This window comes from Bombina bombina, chromosome 2 (genome assembly GCF_027579735.1).
Source record: "Bombina bombina isolate aBomBom1 chromosome 2, aBomBom1.pri, whole genome shotgun sequence".
Taxonomy (NCBI): Eukaryota; Metazoa; Chordata; class Amphibia; order Anura; family Bombinatoridae; genus Bombina; species Bombina bombina.
The window spans coordinates 639,530,095-639,556,782 of record NC_069500.1 but is presented as its reverse complement, the minus strand read 5'-3'; the positions used below and the strand labels follow the sequence as shown (position 1 = coordinate 639,556,782).

The window sequence follows — 26,688 nt, the reverse complement described above, 5'->3', positions numbered from 1 at the left end:
TATTTTTTTCCACTAGAATGTCCCTTTTAAGGTGATGTGTATTTTTGCACAAACACTAAAATATTTCCTTTCACTGTTGTTTTAAACTATAGCAAGCTAATATAAGTCAAACAAGTTCCAAAGAGTTAATATTAAAGACCTTTGTCTTTCTGTTTTAGGTACCGGAGAAGGTAATCTTAATGAAGCGGATACACTACTTGAACCCTATATCAAGAAATTCCCCAATGTATGTAACCCAGCAACTAGCTTGTGCTTATAAAATGGAAATGTATTATTATTATTATTATTATTATTATGACCCCCTTTCCTCTCTTCACAGGGTTCTCTTATTTTGTTTTACGCTGCCAGAATAGATGTTCTTAAGGGCAATTTTGAAAAGGTAATATCTTGTGGTGTTTTATCTTTCTTCTGTCTTGTAGTTATCTATTGGAATCATGTGGTCTGCTCCTAATATTTAATTCTAAGAATTACTGGTATTATGACTACATTTTTCTTCATGTTCAGCCCCACCCCACAAATGTATTGTCCCTCTGGCTTGTCAAGCTCTAAACAGTTTTATTTGTTTTCTTCAAATTCAATTCTCTTTCCTTCTTCATTTATCTTATGTGATTTTAGAAAGACCATAAGCTCTCTAAATGTGCATGACGTCCATTGTAAGGTTGTATACAAAACATTTAGCACTTGTTATTCCAGGTTTTGTACTGATAGTGGATGAGAAGGTCTGGCTTGCAATCAGCTTTCCAATTCATCCCAAAAGTTTTCAGTGGGGTTAAGTCTTCATAGACATCACTTTGTGCTCATGGGCACAGTCATGCGTGAACAGAAAATGGCCTTCCCCAAACTGTTGCCATGAAATTCAAAGCACCCAGTTTTCTAAATTGTCTTTGTAAACAGTAGATGACCCTCTCACTGGAACTAAGAGGCCTAGCCCAAACCCTAAATAAAAAAAAAATGAAACTGCACAAGTCCATTTATCCCTCTTTGACCAAACTTTTACAGTAGGCACCATGTATTCCAGAGGATAGTTTTATCCGCCACACCCATATTCTTCCAGCAGTCTGTCAGATAGTAAAAAGTGCTGTGTCACTGCAGAGAACACATGTACACTAATCCAGAGTTCAGGGTCGGCATGCTTTGCAGCAGTCCAGCCAACGCTTGGCATTGTGCATGCTTGCGTAAAGCTGCTCAGTCATGGAAATCCATTTGTGCTGATGTTTGGAACTTTTTAATGAGTTATGCAACAGATTATTCTTATTTGCTACGCCCTTCTGCAGCCCTGCTCTATAAGTTTACATGGTCTATCACTTCATGACTGGGCTGCTGTTGCTCCTAGGTGCTTCCACTTAACAATAATAGCACTTACAGTTGACTGGGGCAGATCTAGTTAGGTTGAAATTTCACAAACTGACTTGTGACAAAGGTGGCATCCAATGACAGTGCTACGTTTAAAGTCACTGAACTCTTCAGTGCAATTTATTGTACTGCCATTGTTTGTCTATGAAGATTGACTATGTGCTGGATTTTAAGCAACTTTTAGTAATGTGTGTATCTGTATATTAGGGAGAGAGGGACACACATATATATTCACCCCAAAATGAAATGCAATATATGTGAACCATTTTAATTTAAATAACACTTTGTTTTATATGAACCTTGTATTACAAACTCTTAAAATATTTATTGGAAATCCATCTCGATATTCAATCCATATGGCTTTAAACTATTCAATTAATATTAAACTGCATTCTTTGCAGTCTTAATTGCCTATCTCTCCACCTTTCTGCTATTGTAACCCAAACCTATAACTCTAATTCTTTAGTTGCTCCCAAAGTAAAAAATGCAGTAGGTTACAAATTAGATAATATATTTAAAGTTGAAATAGGGTATGGTGATGTTTCTGAACCAAGTTTCTTTAAATGGCTCACAATTCTCTCTCTGTTTGTATGATAGGCTGAGATGACCTTCCAACAATGCATTGTGGCCCAGCAGGAGTGGAAACAAATCCATCATCTGTGCTATTGGGAACTGATGTGGTGTTATTCCTTCCAGCAAGACTGGCTCCAAGCATATCGTTATGCAGATCTCCTTTGCAAGGAAAGCAAGTGGTCTAAGGTAAACGGTCTATAACAGTCTTAAACCTCCTATTTCTAATTTACAAAAAAACAACAGTTTCATAACTACTTTGTAACCAATGCTTAAAAAGCCTATATTTTTTAAGACAGACTTATTCCTAATGTGAATCTCCAGAACTGAATAGAATAGTGCTCAGAAGTGCCAAAACTCCTAAGAATATATTCCTTATCCCTTAAAATGTGATGTGTGATGTATCACATTTATATAAACATCAGTAAAAAAAAAAGATACTACAAAATATTCCAACTTGCACTAGGAGTCCTAGATGGATTTGTTTTATCCAAACAAATAGATGAATATATGGCAGATACCCAACGTAGAAATACAAAAAACTGTAGTTTTCTCCATAGAAGAATAATAGCATCCCAGCAAAACTAACATAAAGCACTTACCAGATTTAGTATGAAAAGATAGGATTGCACTGAGATATACAGTCAGATGATGTCTGAGTTACAGCCCAGTAAGAGCCTTTTTTTAAGACTGACTGTCTGTTATCCATGGAAGGTTTAAATAGTGTTCATTTCTGACACCAAGACATCACGTCCGGGTTATAATAATAAAAACCTATATATGTTCTCTTGATTGCGCTTTACACACAGTACGTTTACATAAGAGGATTTGAAATGAGAGATTTTAATCTTGTATGAACAAATAGGACTTGAGTCTTTGTTTAAAAAATTTCAGGGAATGGGCTCCTTTCACAGTGTTTTTATGTCACTTCCAGTTTCAAAATAATGGACCTTAGTCCAATATCACTTGCGGTATCTCAATGCTGGATATTAGGATTTGTAGTGCAGCATTATCGCACCTTTTTAATTTTAGATACAAATCTATATACATCAAAACATATGTATATATGAGTACCTCTTAGTATGTACCTTGTATCTACTTAAAGAACCACTCAATGCAGAAGAATTACAAGTACATAATAAAAAGACAATGCAATTGTACTTGCTCTGAATTTCAAATAAGCAGTTGATTATTTTTTTTGTCCGCCAATCCCCCCCCCCCATATTTTCTGGCCTTATGTATCATGTGACAGACATTAGCCATTCACAGATAAGTATACGTATACCATGTAAGCTTGTGCACATGCTCAGTAGGACTTTGTTGCCAGAAATTGCGACTATAAAAAGGCTGTGCAAAATTTGATAATTGAAGTAAATTGCAAAGTGCCTTAAAACTGCCAAGCTCTTTCTGAATCATATAACTTTATTTTGACTTGAGTGTCCCTTTAACATTATTAGAACTCCATAAAAATAACATTAAAATAATAATAAAAAAGTTAAAATAATCAAAAATGGGAAAATTAATAAAGTAGAAGAAATAGGTCTTGTTGTGTGCTGTCTGAAAAATGTGAGGATATCAAAGAAACAAACACAGATCTACATAAAGTTATACATATTGTAAAAAGTTATATTACGTTGGGTGATTCATACGAATAAAAATAATTCATAAAATGCATCTATAAAAACAAGTTATGCTTAGAAAGACATAATAAAGTATAAGATAAAAATATGTAACAAAAATATGAATTGAAAATTTAGTATCACACTGGCTCTGTACCCGATTAAACTCATAACACAAAACGTCAAGGGATCTATAGCATTGCATTGGTTTAGAAAACACAATAGGGACACATCTGCTGCCTCTCTGCTCCCCGCTGCTCTTCTAATGTTTATTCAAGAGTTTTTTTTATTTGCATGCGGCCAAACGTAATGGTATGGACATCCTATTACATAAGAGACTTCCCTTTCAATTACAGTGTCAGAAGGTGGACAAGGCGGGTAGGATTTTGATTTCTTTCATGTAATTAGCAAGAGTCCATGAGCTAGTGACGTATGGGATATACATTCCTACCAGCAGGGGCAAAGTTTCCCAAACCTCAAAATGCCTATAAATACACCCCTCACCACACCCACAAATCAGTTTTACAAACTTTGCCTCCTATGGAGGTGGTGAAGTAAGTTTGTGCTAGATTCTACGTTGATATGCGCTTCGCAGCAGGTTGTAGCCCGGTTTTCCTCTCAGCGTGCAGTGAATGTCAGAGGGATGTGAAGAGAGTATTGCCTGTTTGAATTCAATGATCTCCTTCTACGGGGTCTATTTCATAGGTTCTCTGTTATCGGTCGTAGAGATTCATCTCTTACCTCCCTTTTCAGATCGACGATATACTCTTATATATATATATATATATATATATATACCATTACCTCTGCTGATTTTCGTTTCAGTACTGGTTTGGCTTTCTACAAACATGTAGATGAGTGTCCTGGGGTAAGTAAGTCTTATTTTCTGTGACACTCTAAAGCTATGGTTGGGCACTTTTTTAAAGTTCTAAATATATGTATTCAAACATTTATTTGCCTTGACTCAGAATGTTCAACATTCCTTTTTTTCAGACAGTCAGTTTCATATTTGGGATAATGCATTTGAATCAATCATTTTTTACCTTAAAAATTTGACTTTTTCCTTGTGGGCTGAAAATGCTTCATTTTATTGCGTCATTCTTGGCGCGGACTTTTTTGGCGCAAAAAATCTTTTCTGTTTCCGGCGTCATACGTGTTGCCGGAAGTTGCGTCATTTTTTGACGTTCTTTTGCGCCAAAAATGTTGGCGTTCCGGATGTGGCGTCATTTTTGCGCCAAAAGCAAAAATAGGGGCGTCGCTTTTGTCTCCACATTATTTAAGTCTCATTTTTCATTGCTTCTGGTTGCTAGAAGCTTGTTCTTTGGCATTTTTTCCCATTCCTGAAACTGTCATTTAAGGAATTTGATCAATTTTGCTTTATATGTTGTTTTTTCTCTTACATATTGCAAGATGTCTCACGTTGCATCTGAGTCAGAAGATACTTCAGGAAAATAGCTGTCTGGTGCTGGAACTACCAAAGCTAAGTGTATCTGCTGTAAACTTTTGGTAGCTGTTCCTCCAGCTGTTGTTTGTATTAAATGTCATGACAAACTTGTTAATGCAGATAATATTTCCTTTAGTAAAGTACCATTACCTGTTGCAGTTCCAACAACATCTAATGTTCAGAGTGTTCCTGATAACATAAGAGATTTTGTTTCTGAATCCATTAAGAAGGCTATGTCTGTTATTCCTCCTTCTAGTAAACACAAAAAATCTTTTAAAACTTCTCGTTATCCAGATGAATTTTTAAATGAACATCATCATTCTGATTCTAATGATTCTTCTGGTTCAGAGGATTCTGTCTCAGAGGTTGATGCTGATAAATCTTCATATTTATTTAAAATTGAATTTATTCGTTCTTTACTTAAAGAAGTTTTAATTGCTTTAGAAATTGAGGATTCTGGTCCTCTTGATACTAAATCTAAACGTTTAGACAAGGTCTTTAAATCTCCTGTGGTTATTCCAGAAGTTTTTCCTGTTCCTGGTGCTATTTCTGAAGTAATTTCCAGAGAATGGAATAATTTGGGTAATTCATTTACTCCCTCTAAACGTTTTAAGCAATTATATCCTGTGCCGTCCGACAGATTAGAGTTTTGGGACAAAATCCCTAAAGTTGATGGGGCTATTTCTACCCTTGCTATACGTACTACTATTCCTACGGCAGATGGTACTTCCTTTAAGGATCCTTTAGATAGGAAAATTGAATCCTTTCTAAGAAAAGCTTATCTGTGTTCAGGTAATCTTCTTAGACCTGCTATATCATTGGTTGATGTTGCTGCAGCTTCAACTTTTTGGTTGGAAACTTTAGCGCAACAAGTAACAGATCATGATTCTCATAATATTATTATTCTTCTTCAACATGCTAATAATTTTATCTGTGATGCCATTTTTGATATTATCAGAGTTGATGTCAGGTTTATGTCTCTAGCTATTTTAGCTAGAAGAGCTTTATGGCTTAAAACTTGGAATGCTGATATGTCTTCTAAATCGACTCTACTTTCCCTTTCTTTCCAGGGTAATAAATTATTTGGTTCTCAGTTGGATTCTATTATCTCAACTGTTACTGGTGGGAAAGGATCTTTTTTACCACAGGATAAAAAATCTAAAGGTAAAAACAGGGCTAATAATCATTTTCGTTCCTTTCGTTTCAACAAAGAACAAAAGCCTGATCCTTCATCCTCAGGAGCAGTTTCAGTTTGGAAACCATCTCCAGTCTGGAATAAATCCAAGCCTTCTAGAAAAGCAAAGCCAGCTTCTAAGTCCACATGAAGGTGCGGCCCTCATTCCAGCTCAGCTGGTAGGGGGCAGATTGCGTTTTTTCAAAGAAATTTGGATCAATTCTGTTCACAATCTTTGGATTCAGAACATTGTTTCAGAAGGGTACAGAATTGGTTTCAAGATAAGACCTCCTGCAAAGAGATTTTTTCTTTCCCGTGTCCCAGTAAACCCAGTGAAAGCTCAAGCATTTCTGAAATGTTTTTCAGATCTAGAGTTGGCTGGAGTAATTATGCCAGTTCCAGTTTTGGAACAGGGGCTGGGGTTTTATTCGAATCTCTTCATTGTACCAAAGAAGGAGAATTCCTTCAGACCAGTTCTGGATCTAAAAATATTGAATCGTTATGTAACGATACCAACATTCAAAATGGTAACTGTAAGGACTATCTTGCCTTTTGTTCAGCAAGGGCATTATATGTCTACAATAGATTTACAGGATGCATATCTGCATATTCCGATTCATCCAGCTCACTATCAGTTCCTGAGATTCTCTTTCCTGGACAAGCATTACCAGTTTGTGGCTCTGCCGTTTGGCCTAGCTACAGCTCCAAGAATTTTTACAAAGGTTCTCGGTGCCCTTCTGTCTGTAATCAGAGAACAGGGTATTGTGGTATTTCCTTATTTGGACGATATCTTGGTACTTGCTCAGTCTTCACATTTAGCAGAATCTCATACAAATCGACTTGTGTTGTTTCTTCAAGATCATGGTTGGAGGATCAATTCACTAAAAAGTTCATTGATTCCTCAGACAAGGGTAACCTTTTTGGGTTTCCAGATAGATTCAGTGTCCATGACTCTGTCTTTGACAGACAAGAGACGTCTAAAATTGATTTCAGCTTGTCGAAACCTTCAGTCACAATCATTCCCTTCGGTAGCCTTATGCATGGAAATTCTAGGTCTTATGACTGCTGCATCGGACGCGATCCCCTTTGCTCGTTTTCACATGCGACCTCTTCAGCTCTGTATGCTGAACCAATGGTGCAGGGATTACACAAAGATATCTCAATTAATATCTTTAAAACCGATTGTACGACATTCTCTGACGTGGTGGACAGATCACCATCGTTTAATTCAGGGGGCTTCTTTTGTTCTTCCGACCTGGACTATAATCTCAACAGATGCAAGTCTTACAGCTGTGTGGGGGTCTCTGACGGCACAAGGGGTTTGGGAATCTCAGGAGGTGAGATTACCGATCAATATTTTGGAACTCCGTGCAATTTTCAGAGCTCTTCAGTCTTGGCCTCTTCTGAAGAGAGAATCGTTCATTTGTTTTCAGACAGACAATGTCACAACTGTGGCATACATCAATCATCAAGGAGGGACTCACAGTCCTCTGGCTATGAAAGAAGTATCTCGAATTCTGGTTTGGGTGGAATCCAGCTCCTGTCTAATCTCTGCGGTTCATATCCCAGGTATAGACAATTGGGAAGCGGATTATCTCAGTCGCCAAACGTTGCATCCGGGCGAATGGTCTCTTCACCCAGAGGTATTTCTTCAGATTGTTCAAATGTGGGAACTCCCAGAAATAGATCTGATGGCTTCTCATCTAAACAAGAAACTTCCCAGGTATCTGTCCAGATCCCGGGATCCTCAGGCGGAGGCAGTGGATGCATTATCACTTCCTTGGAAGTATCATCCTGCCTATCTCTTTCCGCCTCTAGTTCTTCTTCCAAGAGTAATCTCCAAGATTCTGAAGGAATGCTCGTTTGTTCTGCTGGTAGCTCCAGCATGGCCTCACAGGTTTTGGTATGCGGATCTTGTCCGGATGGCCTCTTGCCAGCCGTGGACTCTTCCGTTAAGACCAGACCTTCTGTCGCAAGGTCCTTTCTTCCATCAGGATCTCAAATCCTTAAATTTAAAGGTATGGAGATTGAACGCTTGATTCTTGGTCAAAGAGGTTTCTCTGACTCTGTGATTAATACTATGTTACAGGCTCGTAAATCTGTATCTAGAGAGATATATTATAGAGTCTGGAAGACTTATATTTCTTGGTGTCTTTCTCATCATTTTTCCTGGCATTCTTTTAAAATTCCGAGAATTTTACAGTTTCTTCAGGATGGTTTAGATAAAGGTTTGTCCGCAAGTTCCTTGAAAGGACAAATCTCTGCTCTTTCTGTTCTTTTTCACAGAAAGATTGCTAATCTTCCTGATATTCATTGTTTTGTACAAGCTTTGGTTCGTATAAAACCTGTCATTAAGTCTATTTCTCCTCCTTGGTGTTTGAATTTGGTTCTGGGGGCTCTTCAAGCTCCTCCTTTTGAACCCATGCATTCATTGGACATTAAATTACTTTCTTGGAAAGTTTTGTTCCTTTTGGCCATCTCTTCTGCCAGAAGAGTCTCTGAATTATCTGCTCTTTCTTGTGAGTCTCCTTTTCTGATTTTTCATCAGGATAAGGCGGACTTCTTTTGAATTTTTACCTAAGGTTGTGAATTCCAACAACATTAGTAGAGAAATTGTGGTTCCTTCATTATGTCCTAATCCTAATCTGCTCTTTCTTGTGAGTCTCCTTTTCTGATTTTTCATCAGGATAAGGCGGTGTTGCGAACTTCTTTTTGAATTTTTACCTAAGGTTGTGAATTCCAACGACATTAGTAGAGAAATTGTGGTTCCTTCATTATGTCCTAATCCTAAGAATTCTAAGGAGAAATCGTTGCATTCTTTGGATGTTGTTAGAGCTTTGAAATATTATGTTGAAGCTACTAAGTCTTTCCGAAAGACTTCTAGTCTATTTGTCATCTTTTCCGGTTCTAGAAAAGGTCAGAAAGCTTCTGCCATTTCTTTGGCATCTTGGTTGAAATCCTTAATTCACCATGCTTATGTCGAGTCGGGTAAAACTCCGCCTCAAAGGATTACAGCTCATTCTACTATGTCAGTTTCTACTTCCTGGGCGTTTAGGAATGAGGCTTCGGTTGATCAGATTTGCAAAGCAGCAACTTGGTCCTCTTTGCATACTTTTACTAAATTCTACCATTTTGATGTGTTTTCTTCTTCTGAAGCAGTTTTTGGTAGAAAAGTACTTCAGGCAGCGGTTTCAGTTTGAATCTTCTGCTTATGTTTTCATTAAACTTTATTTTGGGTGTGGATTATTTTTAGTAGGAATTGGCTGTCTTTATTTTATCCCTCCCTCTCTAGTGACTCTTGCGTGGAAAGATCCACATCTTGGGTAGTCATTATCCCATACGTCACTAGCTCATGGACTCTTGCTAATTACATGAAAGAAAACATAATTTATGTAAGAACTTACCTGATAAATTCATTTCTTTCATATTAGCAAGAGTCCATGAGGCCCACCCTTTTTGTGGTGGTTATGATTTTTTTGTATAAAGCACAACTATTCCAATTCCTTATTTTATATGCTTTCGCACTTTTTTTTATCACCCCACTTCTTGGCTATTCGTTAAACTGATTTGTGGGTGTGGTGAGGGGTGTATTTATAGGCATTTTGAGGTTTGGGAAACTTTGCCCCTCCTGGTAGGAATGTATATCCCATACGTCACTAGCTCATGGACTCTTACTAATATGAAATAAATGAATTTATCAGGTAAGTTCTTACATAAATTATGTTTTTAATTGGTCTTCTATATAACCTTTACCTATATACTCTAGTCAATGCCTATGCCCCCATCAATTTGCATTTTTTTGAATGTTATTGGACAGAAAGATGCAATCATTTTTGAAGGGGATTGCAATGTAGCTCTAGACTTTCACTGTTCTCACAAATGTAGCTCATGTTGTTCTCACAAATGTAGCTCACTCTCTAAATCTTCCCTTAAAGGGATTGCTTCTTGTTTGCAGGATTTTTCCCTGATCGATGTTTGAAGGACACAACAACTATCATCTAGAAACTCTGTTGTGGAAATGGAATTGAACTGGCCCACTTTGCCGTTATCTGTGTTCCAGTGGCGATTTGATGAGTCTTTACTGATCAACCTGGTAGTTAAAAATAAATAAAATGACTCTTGCTATCCAAGAGTACTTCCAGTATAACTTTAACACATCGACAACCCCGTCAGTAGTTTTGGATGCTTACAAGGTGGTAATTCGGGGAGAACATCTTAAACAAAAAGGGATTTTTCTGGAAAAATGCCACATCTGAATACAAGAGACTACTATCAAACCTTGGTAATATAGAGCAACAGAACAAAATGTTAGTAACTAACCCTCAGATAACTCAAAGGATTCTGCAGGCTAGACAAGCTCTCCATGTTTTACTTCTAAAGAAAGCCCATAGCTCCATGTTTTACTACTAAAGAAAGCCTTCTACCTTAAGTTATATTTCAATGAGGGTTACAAAGCTGGAACTGTCAAGCCAGAGCCTTGAAAAATAAGATATAAATAAAGAAGTTATTTGGTTCTGATATAGATTCTATTTATTTGAAATATTACTGGAGATAAAGGGGCTTTTCTTCTTCAAGACAAAGTCTAAAGGGAGATACAAAGCTTCCAATGATTTTCGTTCATTTCATCAGATTAAGGAACAGAAAACTGACTCCTGCTCAGAAGCAAGGTTCCTTTGGTTCAGTCTTGAGACCTAATGCTAACTGGAACAAGTCAAAGCAGGGTAAGAAATCTATCCCTACTTCCAAAACCACATAAAGGTGTGGACCCCAATCCAGAAGTTCTGATAGGGGGCAGATTAAGCCTATTTCTGTCCAATGTTCCAAGAAATCCTGCAAAACTCAATCTTTTCTTCAATCTGTCTCATATCTAGAAGATATGGGAGTGATTGTTCCAGTTCATTTGCAGGAACAGAGTATGGGATTTTATTCAAACTCTTCATTGTTCCAAAGAAGGAAGGCACTTTCAGACCAGTTCTGGATCTAAAGGCTTTGAACAAATTTGTAAGTATTCCATCTTTCTGTATGGAAACTATCAGGACTATTCTGCCTTTTGTTTAGCTAGGTCAGTTAATGTCCACAATATGATTTAAAGGATGCTTACCTTCATGTTACAATACACAGGGAACATTACCAGTTTCTGAGGTTTTTATTTCTGGACATGCATTTTCAGTTTGTTGGTCTACCATTTGGTCTGGTTACAGGTCCAATATTTACAAAGGTTCTGGGTGTCATTGTGTCTGTGATCAGAACTCAGGATATTGCAGTGTTTTCTTACATGGACGATATCTTGGTTCAAGCTCTCTTTTCCTTTAGCAGAATCTCACACCAACCAACTCTCAACTTTTTCTTCAAAAGCATGGTTGGAGTAAGGTAACTTTCTTGGGTTTCCAAATATACTCAGTATCCATGAGTCTTTCTCTAACAGAGCAGAGATGGTTAAGATTGGTGTCCGCTTGTCTAAACCTCCAGTCTCTCTCGATTCCTTCAGTGGCTCTGTGTATGGAATTACTAGGTCTCATGATTGCAACCTCAGATGCAATTCCTTTTGCACTATTTCACAAGGCCTCTTAAGCTTTGTATGCTGCATCAATGTTGCAGGGAATATGCTCAGCTGTCCCAAAAAAAAAAACTATTTTTGGATCCCAGTCCTCGGAAGGCAAGGTTACCAATCAATGTTCTAGAACTCTTTGCAATTTTCAGGGCACTTCAAGTTTGGCCTATGTTGAAAACAGAGTCTCGTTTCTGTTTTCAGACAGACAATGTTATAGCAGTAGCTTATATATCAACCATCAGGGGGGAACTTGGCAGTTCCCTGGCAATGATAGAGGTGTCTCAGATTTTCTCTTTGGCCGAAGCCAATTCTTGTCTAGTCTCTGTAATTCACATCCCAGGAGTGAACAATTGGAAGACTGACTTTTGTCAGTCGTCAGTCTCAACATATCAGGATGTGTTAAATCAGATTGTAGATCTTTGTGGTCTCCCAGAAATAGATCTGATGACCTCTCATTTGAACAACAAACTTCCTAGATACTTTGCGTGGTCCAGGGATCCTCAGGCATTGGTAGTGGATACTCTAGTAGATCCTTGGTCATTTCAGCCTGCTTATCTGTTTCCACCTCTGGTTCTTCTTCCCAGAGTTATTTCCAAGATAAGGCTAGAGAATTAGTTTGTAATCCTGATTGCCCTAGCTTGCCTTGTGGAATTTGGTATGCAGATCTGGTTCAGATATCCAGTTGCCCTCCTTGGCATCTTCCTCTGCGGTCACACCTTCTCTCCCAAGGTCCTTTTTTTCCATCCGAATCTCAAGTCTCAAAAACTTGATGTCATGGAAATTGAACATAGTTCTGAGACATAGGGGTTTCTCTGATTGAAACTCTGATTCAGGCTCCTAAACCTGTTACTATGAAGATCTATCACAAGGTTTGGAAGGCCTTTATTTCTTGGTGTATAAACCATGATTTTTCCTGGTGTTTCAGGATTCCTAGGATTCTGCACTTTTTGCTTTTTTGCAGGATCGTCTAGATCAGTGTTTTTCAACCAGTGTGCCGTGGCACACTAGTGTGCCGTGAGAGATCCTCAGGTGTGCCACGGCAGACTGACAACAGTGTGACATATTTTTTAAACTTTGCTTGTTTTTTACTCCCAGTGCAGGGTAGTTTGTAGGAGGCATGGCATAACAGCACAATACATACAGTATGTGTGTGTTTGTGTGTATGTGTATATATATATATATGCTGTATTAGGCTACAATGTGTGATTTTTTTTAAATTTTGGGATGGTGGTGTGCCACAGGATTTTATAATGTAAAAAAGTGTGCCACGGCAAAAAAAAGGTTAAAAATCACTGGTCTAGATAAGGATCTATCTGCCAGTTCTCTGAAAAGGCATACAGTGGGGCAAAAAAGTATTTAGTCAGCCACCAATTGTGCAAGTTCTCCCACTTAAGAAGATTATTATTATTATTATTATTATCAGGTATTTGTAGAGCGCCAACAGATTCCGCAGCTGAGAGAGGCCTGTAATTTTCATCATAGGTATACCTCAACTATGAGAGACAAAATGTGGAAACAAATCCAGACAATCACATTGTCTGATTTGGAAATAATTTATTTGCAAATTATGGTGGAAAATAAGTATTTGGTCACTATGAAAAGTTCATCTCAATACTTTGTTATATATCCTTTGTTGGCAATGACAGAGGTCAAATGTTTTCTGTAAGTCTTCACAAGGTTGCTGGTATGTTGACCCATTCCTGCATGCAGATCTCCTCTAGAGCAGTGATGTTTTGGGGCTGTCGCTGCGCAACACAGACTTTCAACTCCCTCTAAAGGTTTTCTATGGGGTTGAGATCTGGAGACTGGCTAGGCCACTCCAGGACCTTAAAATGCTTCTTACGAAGCCACTCCTTCGTTGCCTGGGTGGTGTGTTTGGGATCATTGTCATGCTGAAAGACCCAGCCACGTTTCATCTTCAATGCCCTTGCTGATGGAAGGAGGTTTGCACTCAAAATCTCATGATACATGGCCCCATTCATTCTTTCATGTACACGGATCAGTCGCCATGTTCCCTTTGCAGAGAAACAGCCCCAAAGCATGATGTTGCCACCCCCATGCTTCACAGTAAGTATGGTGTTCTTTGGTTGCAACTCAGCATTCTCTCTCTTCCAAACATGACGAGTTGTGTTTCTACCAAACAGTTCTACTTTGGTTTCATCTGACCATATGACATTCTCCCAATCTGCTTCTGGATCATCCAAATGCTCTCTAGCATACTTCAGACGGACCCGGACATGTACTGGCTTAAGCAGGGGGACACGTCTGGCACTGCAGGATCTGAGTCCCTGGCGGTGTAGTGTGTTACTGATGGTAGCCTTTCTTACGTTGGTGCCAGCTCTCTGCAGGTCATTCACTAGGTCCCCCGTGTGGTTCTGGGATGTTTGCTCACCGTTCTTGTGATCATTTTGACCCCACGGGGTGAGATCTTGCGTGGAGCCCCAGATCGAGGGAGATTCAGTGGTCTTGTATGTCTTCCATTTTCTAATTATTGCTCCCACAGTTGATTTCTTCACACCAAGCTGCTTGACTATTGCAGATTCAGTCTTCCCAGCCTGTTGCAGGTCTACAATTTTGTTTCTGGTGTCCTTCGACAGCTCTTTGGTCTTCACCATAGTGGAGTTTGGAGTGTGACTGTTTGAGGTTGTGGACAGGTGTCTTTTATTATACTGATAACAAGTTCAAACAGGTGCCATTAATACAGGTAATGAGTGGAGGACAGAGGAGCTTCTTAAAGAAGAAGATACAGGTCTGTGAGAGCCAGAAATCTTGCTTGTTTGTAGGTGACCAAATACTTATTTTCCACCATAATATGCAAATAAATTCTTTCCAAATCAGACAATGTGAATGTCTGGATTTGTTTCCACATTTTGTCTATCATAGTTGAGGTATACCTATGATGAAAATTACAGGCCTCTCTCATCTTCTTAAGTGGGAGAACTTGCACAATTGGTGGCTGACTAAATGCTTTTTTGCCCCACTGTATTTCAGCTCTTTTTGTTAAACAGAAATAATCTTTGTTCAGGCTTTGGTTCGTATTAAACGTGTTTTCAAGCCTACTTCTCCTCCATGGAACCTTAACCTAGTTAAAAAATGGGATACTAAACCCACATTTTTTCTTTTAATAGAGCATGCAATTTTAAGCAACTTTCTAATTTACTCCTATTATCAATTTTCTTCTTAAATGGAAGCGTCCACAGCTGCATTAATTACTTATGGGAAATAAGAACGTGGCCACCAGGAGGAAGCAAAGACACCCCAGCCAAAAGGCTTAAATACTCCTCCCACTCCCCTCAACCCCCAGTCATTCTTTGCCTTTTGTCCCAGGAGGTAGGCAGAGAAGTGTCAGAATTTTTGTTTTTTTGTCTCTTATGGAGGGTAGTACTCTTTGGCATGGAACAGGAGTTTTAAGTAGACCTGTCTCTCAGTGAGGGCTTGGATGAAAGTTAGAGTCCGGAGATGCAAGGAGAGTCTTTCTGTGAAACCATCCCGACTCAGATTAGCAATCTGCATTGTCGAACTTCGCTCTGCTGCCTGCTCTCTTTTCTCAAGTCCATGGCGAAGGAGATGCTACTATACGTCACACTTGAAAGGCCGTGTTCCTGTTCCACGGTGTAGATTCCGGTAAGATCGTTTCATTTTACTTTATTCATCAATGTACTGTAATTTGAATGTTTTCCCGAGAGGCTACCACCTTGCGGGTCTAATTTATCACAAGGGTCTCAGTGAGTCTCTTGTAGTATCTTGGAATCAAGGGTTAATATCTCCTGAGGGGATGTTTTGAACAGGGGAGTTTATAATCATGTTTGTTATGTGATTCAACCTGCTTATGTGTGATGTTTATGGGCTCGTGGTTTGGAACATTGAGGCCTTTGGGAGTGACGCGGCCTTTTGGTTGGGTGCGTTTTTTTGGACTGTACGGTTCACCTTGTGTTCAGGCGTGGTTACATTCCGTTTTCCATTTCCGCATTCCTGACCATGTGGCAAAGGAAATTTTCTAGTCCGCAGGGGTCTGGTCATAGGAGGTGGTGAGTGCCCCAGCCATTGGGGGTGTCAGGTGCCGTTTTTGTTTTTACTACTTTAGTCCATATTTAAATATCCTCTATCCAGTTACGGAGGATTCTGATGCTGAGACTGTGCTTATTTCAGATTCCGTTACGGAGGATTCTGATACTGAGACTATTTTGATTTCAGATTCCGTGTCCGGTGACAAATCCGGATTGGCCTCGTTGACACATGTTAACCAATTTTGTTCCGTATGCCATTTCAGAGCGCCTGGTTCCTCGGGCTCAGGGAATCAAGGGACTGCTGAGCCATCTGCCTCGGGGGGGGGGGGTCCTCTGAGAGGCGAGTTCCCTACCAATTCATACTTCTACACATGCGGGTGACAGAGTTTCTGATTCCTCCATGCAGGGTGGCGTGTTCCACCCCCCCGGAGGTTGCAGCACGTTTTCTCTTCCACATAATGTTGGCGATTGTTCGTCTGCAGAGTCAAGATGTTTATTTGAGAATGTGCTTGTGCCCTATTGTCCCGGGCCTTCCGCCTTGGGGAGGGCCTCTACAGTTCCCCGCAGGTGTAACTGTCCCTGAGTGTTGTGCCTTTCGTTACAGGATTGCGCGCCTTTGCGTATTGCTCAGACATGTTTTTCAGTTATTGAATGATCCTATCATTACCAGATACAGGGATTTTCAATTTGCTAATTCGAATGGTACTCCTCATTAGACATGTAGGGATGAAGTTATCTCCTGATTGTCATTTGTTTGAAATCGTTCCCAGTTTTGAAAAATAAGGCTCCGTTTGGCTGGTCCTGCGGATAGGCCTGTGTCTTTTTGGGCGTTAACCTCCGGGTTGCCTTATATTTTATTTATATCCAATGGGATGTTTTTTATTTGTTTTTGTTTCCTTCGGAAACCTTCTGGGATTGATACTCTTATTACTTCTTCGGAAGTTGTTTTGGACATGTTAGTCCTATGTTATAAATGTCTGTTTTTTCCCCTATGAGGGAGAATTTATGCAGCTTGCCGGTTGAGACCCTAGGTGCAGGCTAGTCCTGTTGGGTTTGTTACGTCTTGCGGCTGTTCAGACACATGGCACTGTTCTGCTCGGCTGGTTTGGTAGAAGTGCAGAGTGCTCAGGTTATCATTGTTTTTCATGTTCAACTAAGCATTCGAGAGGACCTGTGGGTCCGTGAGGTGGGAAGGATTGTTTCAGTCCTTATAGCCTTCAGTCATAGATGGCCGAGCAGGAGAGTTTTCCGCTGCGTCACTCTATCTGACTTCTGATTTCATCAAAACTTGGTTTTCCTCCCCATGTGGTGGAGAGTTGGAGGGCTTAATGCCCCTTACCGCAATTGAGCAGTTTGGTCTTCATTTTTAGGCCTCTGGATTTGTCCTTTTGGGCTTGATCCAACAGCTTGTACAGGATAGCTGTCTAGCATGGGGATGGTTTGCAGTTTGAAACCAGTTGCAGCTCTTGACACCTTGCAGGTGTACGCGTAAACTATATAGTGTATCTAGATGCAGCTCTTACTCTTTGACGTGTACTGTCTGTCTGAGTTATAAGAGACCTTTGGGTCATCTTACATTGTCTACGGGTGAGTGGATCTCTTTTTAGGGATCTGTGTTTCCGGGTGATGGTTGTTCCCTGCAGGGAATTTGTTTAGCTCTGGGTTTTCCAGAGCTGGGTAGGCTTAGTGCCTTTCTCTTCCTTGTGTCCTCTGCTTGTGCAGAGGTGATAGGGAGACTAGTCCAGCTAGTAGGATTTTTTTGACCTTGAGGTATCCCTTGGTTGTCCTGAGGCTCTGAGAAGTATCTTCATATGACTTTTAGCCTTGCTCCTTTGAGCGTTGGACTTTAGCTAGTGGTGGTTCCTTCCTTTGGTCGGGGCTTTTGAGTTCTTCTCGCTATCTGGATTCTCTGGATATGCATTCATACCCTTGTGTCTGGATTTTTGGCCAGTTGGGGTGTTTAGTTCTAGGGTAAGGTTTGCCTGAACTATTTAGTAACCGGACCTGTTTTTCTCCCTGAGACTTCCGGTTGCTGAAGCTTTATTTGGCCTTTTTCCTCACCCAGTCTTGGGTGGTTTTGGAATCTCGGATCTCAGGGCTCGTCGGGGTGTTCCACGGTTGTGGGAACTTGCGCTATGTCCTTGCTCCATCTACCTAACCTTGTCATGATTGGCCGGACGGAGTATTGGATGGAGTATTGTTTACTCTTTGCCACAGAGTAGCCCATATCATCTGGTGGTTAGCCATGTGACTTGAGCCTCAAGGGTGGTTGGTTCATACCCAGCTGCTGGCGTTGGATGTCCAATTTCTGGTGTGCCTTAGGGTTGCATTCCCCTGGTAAGCTTGCCAGTGTTCCCGTGGATTCCCTGCTCTGCCGGCGAATGGGTTGGCTGTGCCTCTGCTTGGCAAGCTACTTGTAGGGGGTCTTTTTCTAGGAATCTGTGTTAGGAATTTCTCTTCCCATTAGCTGGTGACTTCGGGCCTTGAGGACAGTTGTTGCCCTTCCGGCATCATCCCTTTTCTTTAGGGGATATTCTCCTCCTGGAGATAGTCCTTGCTTGGGGCTTCTCCTGGATGGGAGGCGGAAAGGTGGGATTGGTTCCCCCTGGGGTTTTGCTGGCTCCAAGCAGACTTGTTGGACCTTTATTTGATAGATCCTTAGGTCTATAGCCTTGTTGTCTGTTTTCAGAGTCAGGTTGTACTTGTACTCTGTGGGGATGGCCTTACGCTCGTTCCTGTACCTGTTTCGGGATTCTTTTGTTCCCCTGTCTTGGATCCCTGAGGCTGGGTTGGTCCAGCTGGGTGTGCGTCTGCAGGTCAGGATGGCCAAACAGTCTAAGGAACTGTGTTCGGGTCGCAGCCTCCTCTGGATGTGTGAGCTTTGTTGAGTCTATCCTGTTACCGTAGTCTGCTAGGGTATAGATTTCCATTCAACTTGCTCCATTGATTAGTAGAGGGTTTACTCTTCCTTCGGGTTCTGATGGTATACTATCCTTCTCGGGGGGCCTAGATTGAGGTTTTGTGTTCCCCTTTTTAGCGACCTGTGTGTATGTCCGGCGACTTGGGTTGCCTGGAGCGTGCCCTCTGTCTGGGGGTTGCTTTTGCAGTCTGTTTCTTGCTTGACTGCTTCTTCTTCCTCGCAAGTACCCTCTGTGTCATCCTGTTATGGACTCTGTGTTCTCAAACTTGTTTTTTTTTACCTGGGTGTATTACACACTTTTTCATGGTCAAATGCTTTGGTATTCTGTGGTTAGACACTGGGAGGACTTTGCCTCTTCAGTTGCATTCCGTGCTTGCAGGATGTTGGAGAGACGTCTGTTCTGTCTCTCTGCCCGGTCTTATCCCGGGTTTTACTTGGTATAGGCGTGGCCTCCTTTCCCTGGTTGGGCCCCTTTGGGTCTCTGTGAGCTGGGCTCACTCGTGGAGGTGTTCTTTTTTGTATTAGGGGACCTTTTGGTTTCCTTGGTTCTCCTTTGCCTTGCTCCCTTGGGAGTTTCGGCTGGTGTATCTTTCATTTGTGGAGATGAGCGGTGGGGGACCGTTTGTTGGGCGACGGTGTCTCCTGGAGGAATGTTGGCTCAGTCGAGTTCGTTTGCGGTCTCTAGTTTGGCTTCTGGACTAACTGTGAATCAGTGTCATTGTGGCTTTTTCTCTTAAAATTTTCTCGGCTTCGGACCAAGCATTTTTTTTTATTGGGTAGAGGTTCAGGCCTGGTGCCCTCAGTATGGGCCGCCTATTGTACCCTCCTGTCTTGGCATTCAGTGTCCTCTATAGCTTAGGTATTGTTTTCCCAAAAGTAATGAATGCAGTGTGGACTCTTTCCATTTAGGAAGAAAAACATAAATTATACTTACCTGATAATTTCCTTTTCTTCTGATGGAAAGAGTCCACAGCTCCCCACCCGTAATTTTATGTGGGGCGTCTTTATTCTTCTGGCACCCTGATATTTATAATACTGTTCCTTGTTTCTCGGCAGAATGACTGGGGGATGAGGGGAGTGGGTAGAGTATTAAAGCCTTTGGCTGGGTTGTCTTTGCCTCCTCCTGGTGGCCAGATTCTTATTTCCCAGAAGTAATGAATGCAGCTGTGGACTCTTTCCATCAGAAGAAAAGGAAATCATCAGGTAAGCATAATTTTGTTTTTTCTTCATTCTCTTGGTTTCTTTAATAAAAGCTTTGGAGCCAGCCCATTTTAGGTTGAGAACCTGGGTTGCACTTGCTGATTGGATGCCTACATGTAGCCACCAATCGGCAAGCCCTATCAGGGTACTGAACTGAAAATAGGCCGGCTCCAAAGCTTTCATTCCTGCGTTTTCAAATAAAGATAGCAAGAAAACAAAGAAAAATTGATAATAGGAGTAAATTAGAAAGTTACTTAAAGTTGCATGCTCTATCTGAATCATATATTTGGTTTTTGCATGCTCCTCCTTTTTAACCTATTTATAAATTGGACATTAAACTTCTTTCTTGGAAAGTGTTGTTTCTTTTTGCTATATCTTCTGCTAGAAGAGTTTCTAAGTTTCCTGCTCTTTCTTGTAAACCTCCTTCTCTGAATTTGTTTTGCCTAAGGTTGTTTCTTCACACAACTTTAGAAGAGAGATTGTTGTCCCTTCTTTGTGTCCTACTCCTAAAAATGCTTCTGAAAGATATTTGCATTCTCTGAAATATTATGTTAATGCTAGTAAGGATTTTAGACAAACATCTAGTTTGTTTGTTCTTTTTTCTGACCCTGTGAAATATCAGAAGGCCTTTGCTATTTCTTAAGCCTCTTGGTTAAAACTTAATTCCCAAAGCTTATTTGGAAGCAGGTCAGCCTCCGCCGCAGCGGATTACTTGTAATTCTATGAGCTCAGTTGCCATTTCTTGGGCTTTTAAGAATGAGGCTTCAGTTGATCAAATTTGCAAGGCAGCTTCTTGGTCTTCTCTGCATACTTTTACTAAATTCTAACATTTTTATGCTTGTGCTTCTTCTGAAGCAGCCTTTGGTAGAAAGGTTATTCAGACAGGTGTCTCAGTTTCATTACTTTGTCTATTTACTTATTTTAAGTGCATTATATAAAATAAAAAAATAAAAACTTATTGGGGTTGTGGATTTATTTTCTCAGTAAAAAAAGATGTTTCTAAATCCCTCCCTTTTTGTTATTACCTGTGGACTCCACAGCTTGGGTATTGGTTCCAAGCAAGTGAGATAAGAAAAAGGAATAAGAGCTTATAAAAGGAGCAGGGTAAAAAAGATGTGCTAAAGAAAAAAAACTAACACCAGGAAAAAAACAAAGGTTGGGGTCTCATGGACTCTCACTACCTGTATAAAAGGAAACATAATTTATACTTACCCGATAATTTTCTTTCATACAGGTGGTGAGAGTAAATGAGACCCCACCCTTTGTTTTTTCCTGGTTTTAGTTTTTTTTCTTTAGCACATCTTTTTTACCCTGCTCCTTTTATGACTCTTATTTATTTTTCTTACCTCACTTGCTTGGCTATAGGTTAGACTGAGGTATGTCTGAGGTGGGAGGGGTTTTATAGAGTTCTTGGGGGTTGGGAATCTTTGCTTCCTTCTAGTGGTAGAGAAGAGAATTCCCAAGAGTAAGGATCGTGGACTCTCACCACCATGAAATTAATTTATCAGGTAAGTATAAATTATGTTTTAAAAAAAAAAAAAAAAAAGTATTTCAAAATATATTGCAGGGATTTTTTTTTATTTATTTTTTTAAATAGATGCTGAATAAACTTTTTTTTTTTTTTTTTTTTTAAATGTGAGAATTGTACCTGTCAACCAGTGATCAATAAAAAGCTAGGTATAATTTCAATTTCTCCAACATAGGTGTGTCCGGTCCACGGCGTCATCCTTACTTGTGGGATATTCTCTTCCCCAACAGGAAATGGCAAAGAGCCCAGCAAAGCTGGTCACATGATCCCTCCTAGGCTCCGCCTTCCCCAGTCATTCTCTTTGCCGTTGCACAGGCAACATCTCCACGGAGATGGCTTAGAGTTTTTTGGTGTTTAAATGTAGTTTTTATTCTTCAATCAAGAGTTTGTTATTTTAAAATAGTGCTGGTATGTACTATTTACTCTGAAACAGAAAAGAGATGAAGATTTCTGTTTGTAAGAGGAAAATGATTTTAGCAACCGTTACTAAAATCGATGGCTGTTTCCACACAGGACTGTTGAGAGGAATTAACTTCAGTTGGGGGAAACAGTGAGCAGACTTTTGCTGCTTGAGGTATGACACATTTCTAACAAGACTTGGTAATGCTGGAAGCTGTCATTTTCCCTATGGGATCCGGTAAGCCATTTTTATTAAATAAGAATAAAGGGCTTCACAAGGGCTTTAAAGACTGGTAGACATTTTTCTGGGCTAAAACGATTGATTTATAAGCATTTTTAATAGTTTATAGCTTTGAGGAGTTATTTTATTCTTGGGAATTATGTTAAAGAAACGGCAGGCACTGTATTGGACACCTTTTTCACTGGGGGCCTTCTCTAATCATAGGCAGAGCCTCATTTTCGCGCCACTAATGCGCAGTTGTTTTTGGGAAGCAAGGCATGCAGATGCATGTGTGAGGAGCTCAGATACATAGAAAAAGCTTACTGAAGGCGTCATTTGGTATCGTATTCCCCTCTGGGCTTGGTTGGGTCTCAGCAAAGCAGATACCAGGGACTGTATAGGGGTTAAATATAAAAACGGCTCCGGTTCCGTTATTTTAAGAGTTAAAGCTTTCAAATTTGGTGTGCAATACTTTTAAGGCTTTAAGACACTGTGGTGAAATTTTGGTGAATTTTGAACAATTCCTTCATACTTTTTCACATATTCAGTAATAAAGTGTGTTCAGTTTAAAATTTAAAGTGACAGTAACGGTTTTATTTTAAAACGTTTTTTGTTCTTTGTTATCAAGTTTATGCCTGTTTAACATGTCTGAACTATCAGATAGACTATGTTCTGTATGTGAGGAAGCCAAGGTTCCTTCTCATTTAAATAGATGTGATGTATGTGACAAACAATTTAGAGAAAATGATGCCCAAGATGATTCCTCAAGTGAGGGGAGTAAGCATGGTACTGCATCATCCCCTCCTTCGTCTACGCCAGTCTTGCCCACACAGGAGGCCCCTAGTACATCTAGTGCGCCAATACTCCTTACTATGCAACAATTAACGGCTGTAATGGATAATTCTATCAAAAACATTTTAGCCAAAATGCCCACTTATCAGCGAAAGCGCGACTGCTCTGTTTTAGAAAATACTGAAGAGCATGAGGACGCTGATGATAATGGTTCTGACATGCCCCTACACCAGTCTGAGGGGGCCAGGGAGGTTTTGTCTGAGGGAGAAATTTCAGATTCAGGGAAAATTTCTCTACAAGCTGAACCTGATGTGATTACATTCAAATTTAAATTGGAACATCTCCGCGCTCTGCTTAAGGAGGTGTTGTCTACTCTGGATGATTGTGACAATTTGGTCATTCCAGAGAAATTATGTAAGATGGACAAGTTCCTAGAGGTCCCGGGGCCCCCGAAGCTTTTCCTATACCCAAGCGGGTGGCGGACATTGTAAACAAAGAATGGGAAAGGCCCGGCATACCTTTTGTCCCTCCCCCTATATTTAAGAAATTGTTTCCTATGGTCGACCCCAGAAAGGACTTATGGCAGACAGTCCCCAAGGTCGAGGGGGCGGTTTCTACTCTAAACAAACGCACTACTATCCCTATAGAAGATAGTTGTGCTTTCAAAGATCCTATGGATAAAAAATTAGAGGGTTTGCTTAAAAAGATGTTTGTTCAGCAAGGTTACCTTCTACAACCAATTTCATGCATTGTTCCTGTCACTACAGCAGCGTGTTTCTGGTTCGATGAACTAGAAAAGTCGCTCGATAAAGATTCTTCTTATGAGGAGATTATGGACAGAGTTCACGCTCTTAAATTGGCTAACTCTTTTACTTTAGACGCCACTTTGCAATTAGCTAGATTAGCGGCGAAAAATTCAGGGTTTGCTATTGTGGCGCGCAGAGCGCTTTGGCTAAAATCTTGGTCAGCGGATGCGTCTTCCAAGAACAAATTGCTTAACATACCTTTCAAGGGGAAAACGCTGTTTGGCCCTGACTTGAAAGAGATTATTTCAGATATCACTGGGGGTAAGGGCCACGCCCTTCCTCAGGATAGGTCTTTTAAGGCTAAAAATAAACCAAATTTTCGTCCCTTTCGCAGAAACGGACCAGCCTCAAGTTCTACATCCTCTAAGCAAGAGGGTAATACTTCTCAAACCAAGCCAGCCTGGAGGCCAATGCAAGGCTGGAACAAAGGTAAGCAGGCCAAGAAACCTGCCACTGCTACCAAGACAGCATGAGATGTTGGCCCCCGATCCGGGACCGGATCTGGTGGGGGGCAGACTTTCTCTCTTCGCTCAGGCTTGGGCAAGAGATGTTCTGGATCCTTGGGCGCTAGAAATAGTCTCCCAAGGTTATCTTCTGGAATTCAAGGAGCTACCCCCAAGGGGGAGGTTCCACAGGTCTCAATTGTCTTCAGACCACATAAAAAGACAGGCATTCTTACATTGTGTAGAAGACCTGTTAAAAATGGGAGTGATTCATCCGGTTCCATTAGGAGAACAAGGGATGGGATTCTACTCCAATCTGTTCATAGTTCCCAAAAAAGAGGGAACATTCAGACCAATCTTAGATCTCAAGATCCTAAACAAATTTCTCAAGGTTCCATCGTTCAAAATGGAAACCATTCGGACAATTCTTCCTACCATCCAGGAAGGTCAATTCATGACCACGGTGGATTTAAAGGATGCGTATCTACATATTCCTATCCACAAGGAACATCATCGGTTCCTAAGGTTCGCCTTTCTGGACAAGCATTACCAGTTTGTGGCACTTCCATTCGGATTAGCCACTGCTCCAAGAATTTTCACAAAGGTACTAGGGTCCCTTCTAGCGGTGCTAAGACCAAGGGGCATTGCAGTAGTACCTTACTTGGACGACATACTGATTCAAGCGTCGTCTCTACCACAAGCAAAGGCTCATACGGACATTGTCCTGGCCTTTCTCAGGTCTCACGGGTGGAAAGTGAACGTAGAAAAAAGTTCTCTATCTCCGTCAACAAGAGTTCCCTTCTTGGGAACAATAATAGACTCCTTAGAAATGAGGATTTTTCTGACAGAGGCCAGAAAATCAAAACTTCTAAGCTCTTGTCAAGTACTTCATTCTGTTCTTCTTCCTTCCATAGCGCAGTGCATGGAAGTAATAGGTTTGATGGTCGCGGCAATGGACATAGTTCCTTTTGCGCGAATTCATCTAAGACCATTACAACTGTGCATGCTCAGTCAGTGGAATGGGGATTATACAGACTTGTCTCCGACGATACAAGTAGATCAGAGGACCAGAGATTCACTCCGTTGGTGGCTGACCCTGGACAACCTGTCACAAGGGATGAGCTTCCGCAGACCAGAGTGGGTCATTGTCACGACCGACGCCAGTCTGGTGGGCTGGGGCGCGGTCTGGGAACCCCTGAAAGCTCAGGGTCTTTGGTCTCGGGAAGAATCTCTTCTCCCGATAAATATTCTGGAACTGAGAGCGATATTCAATGCTCTCAAGGCTTGGCCTCAGCTAGCAAAGGCCAAATTCATACGGTTTCAATCAGACAACATGACGACTGTGGCGTATATCAACCATCAGGGGGGAACAAGGAGTTCCCTGGCGATGGAAGAAGTGACCAAAATAATTCAATGGGCGGAGACTCACTCCTGCCACTTGTCTGCAATCCACATCCCAGGAGTGGAAAATTGGGAAGCGGATTTTCTGAGTCGTCAGACATTTCATCCGGGGGGAGTGGGAACTCCATCCGGAAATCTTTGCCCAAATAATTCAATTGTGGGGCATTCCAGACATGGATCTGATGGCGTCTCGTCAGAACTTCAAGGTTCCTTGCTACGGGTCCAGATCCAGGGATCCCAAGGCGACTCTAGTGGATGCACTAGTAGCACCTTGGAGCTTCAACCTAGCTTATGTGTTCCCACCGTTTCCTCTCATTCCCAGGCTGGTAGCCAGGATCAAACAGGAGAGGGTATCGGTGATCTTGATAGCTCCTGCGTGGCCACGCAGGACTTGGTATGCAGATCTGGTGAATATGTCATCGGCTCCACCATGGAAGCTACCTTTGAGACAGGACCTTCTTGTTCAAGGTCCGTTCGAACATCCGAATCTGGCCTCACTCCAACTGACTGCTTGGAGATTGAACGCTTGATTTTATCAAAGCGAGGGTTCTCAGATTCTGTCATTGATACTCTTGTTCAGGCCAGAAAGCCTGTAACTAGAAAAATCTACCATAAAATATGGAAAAAATATATCTGTTGGTGTGAATCTAAAGGATTCCCATGGAACAAGATAAAAATTCCTAAGATTCTATCCTTTCTTCAAGAAGGTTTGGAGAAAGGATTATCTGCAAGTTCTTTGAAGGGACAGATTTCTGCTTTATCTGTTTTACTTCACAAAAAGCTGGCGGCTGTGCCAGATGTTCAAGCTTTTGTTCAGGCTCTGGTTAGAATCAAGCCTGTTTACAAACCTTTGACTCCTCCTTGGAGTCTTAATTTAGTTCTTTCAGTTCTTCAGGGGGTTCCGTTTGAACCCCTACATTCCGTTGATATCAAGTTATTATCTTGGAAAGTTTTGTTTTTGGTTGCAATTTCTTCTGCTAGAAGAGTTTCAGAGTTATCTGCTCTGCAGTGTTCTCCTCCTTATCTGGTGTTCCATGCAGATAAGGTGGTTTTGCGTACTAAACCTGGTTTTCTTCCGAAAGTTGTTTCTAACAAAAATATTAACCAGGAGATAGTCGTGCCTTCTTTGTGTCCGAATCCAGTTTCAAAGAAGGAACGTTTGTTGCACAATTTGGATGTAGTTCGTGCTCTAAAATTCTATTTAGAGGCTACAAAGGATTTCAGACAAACATCTTCCTTGTTTGTTGTTTATTCTGGTAAA

The 26,688-nt window shown here is 40.8% G+C and overlaps 1 protein-coding gene across 2 annotated transcripts in view; it reads left to right on the top strand.

Annotated features, from left to right (window-relative positions):
- TTC39B (tetratricopeptide repeat domain 39B) overlaps window positions 1–26,688 on the top strand; it is a 427,267-nt gene that overhangs the window by 346,862 nt on the left and 53,717 nt on the right. For both annotated transcript variants that reach the window (XM_053702578.1, XM_053702579.1), the window contains 3 exons: window positions 159–226; window positions 320–379; window positions 1,951–2,112. In XM_053702578.1, the coding sequence (XP_053558553.1) occupies window positions 159–226; window positions 320–379; window positions 1,951–2,112 (290 nt within the window). The remainder of the gene's footprint in view (window positions 1–158; window positions 227–319; window positions 380–1,950; window positions 2,113–26,688) is intronic.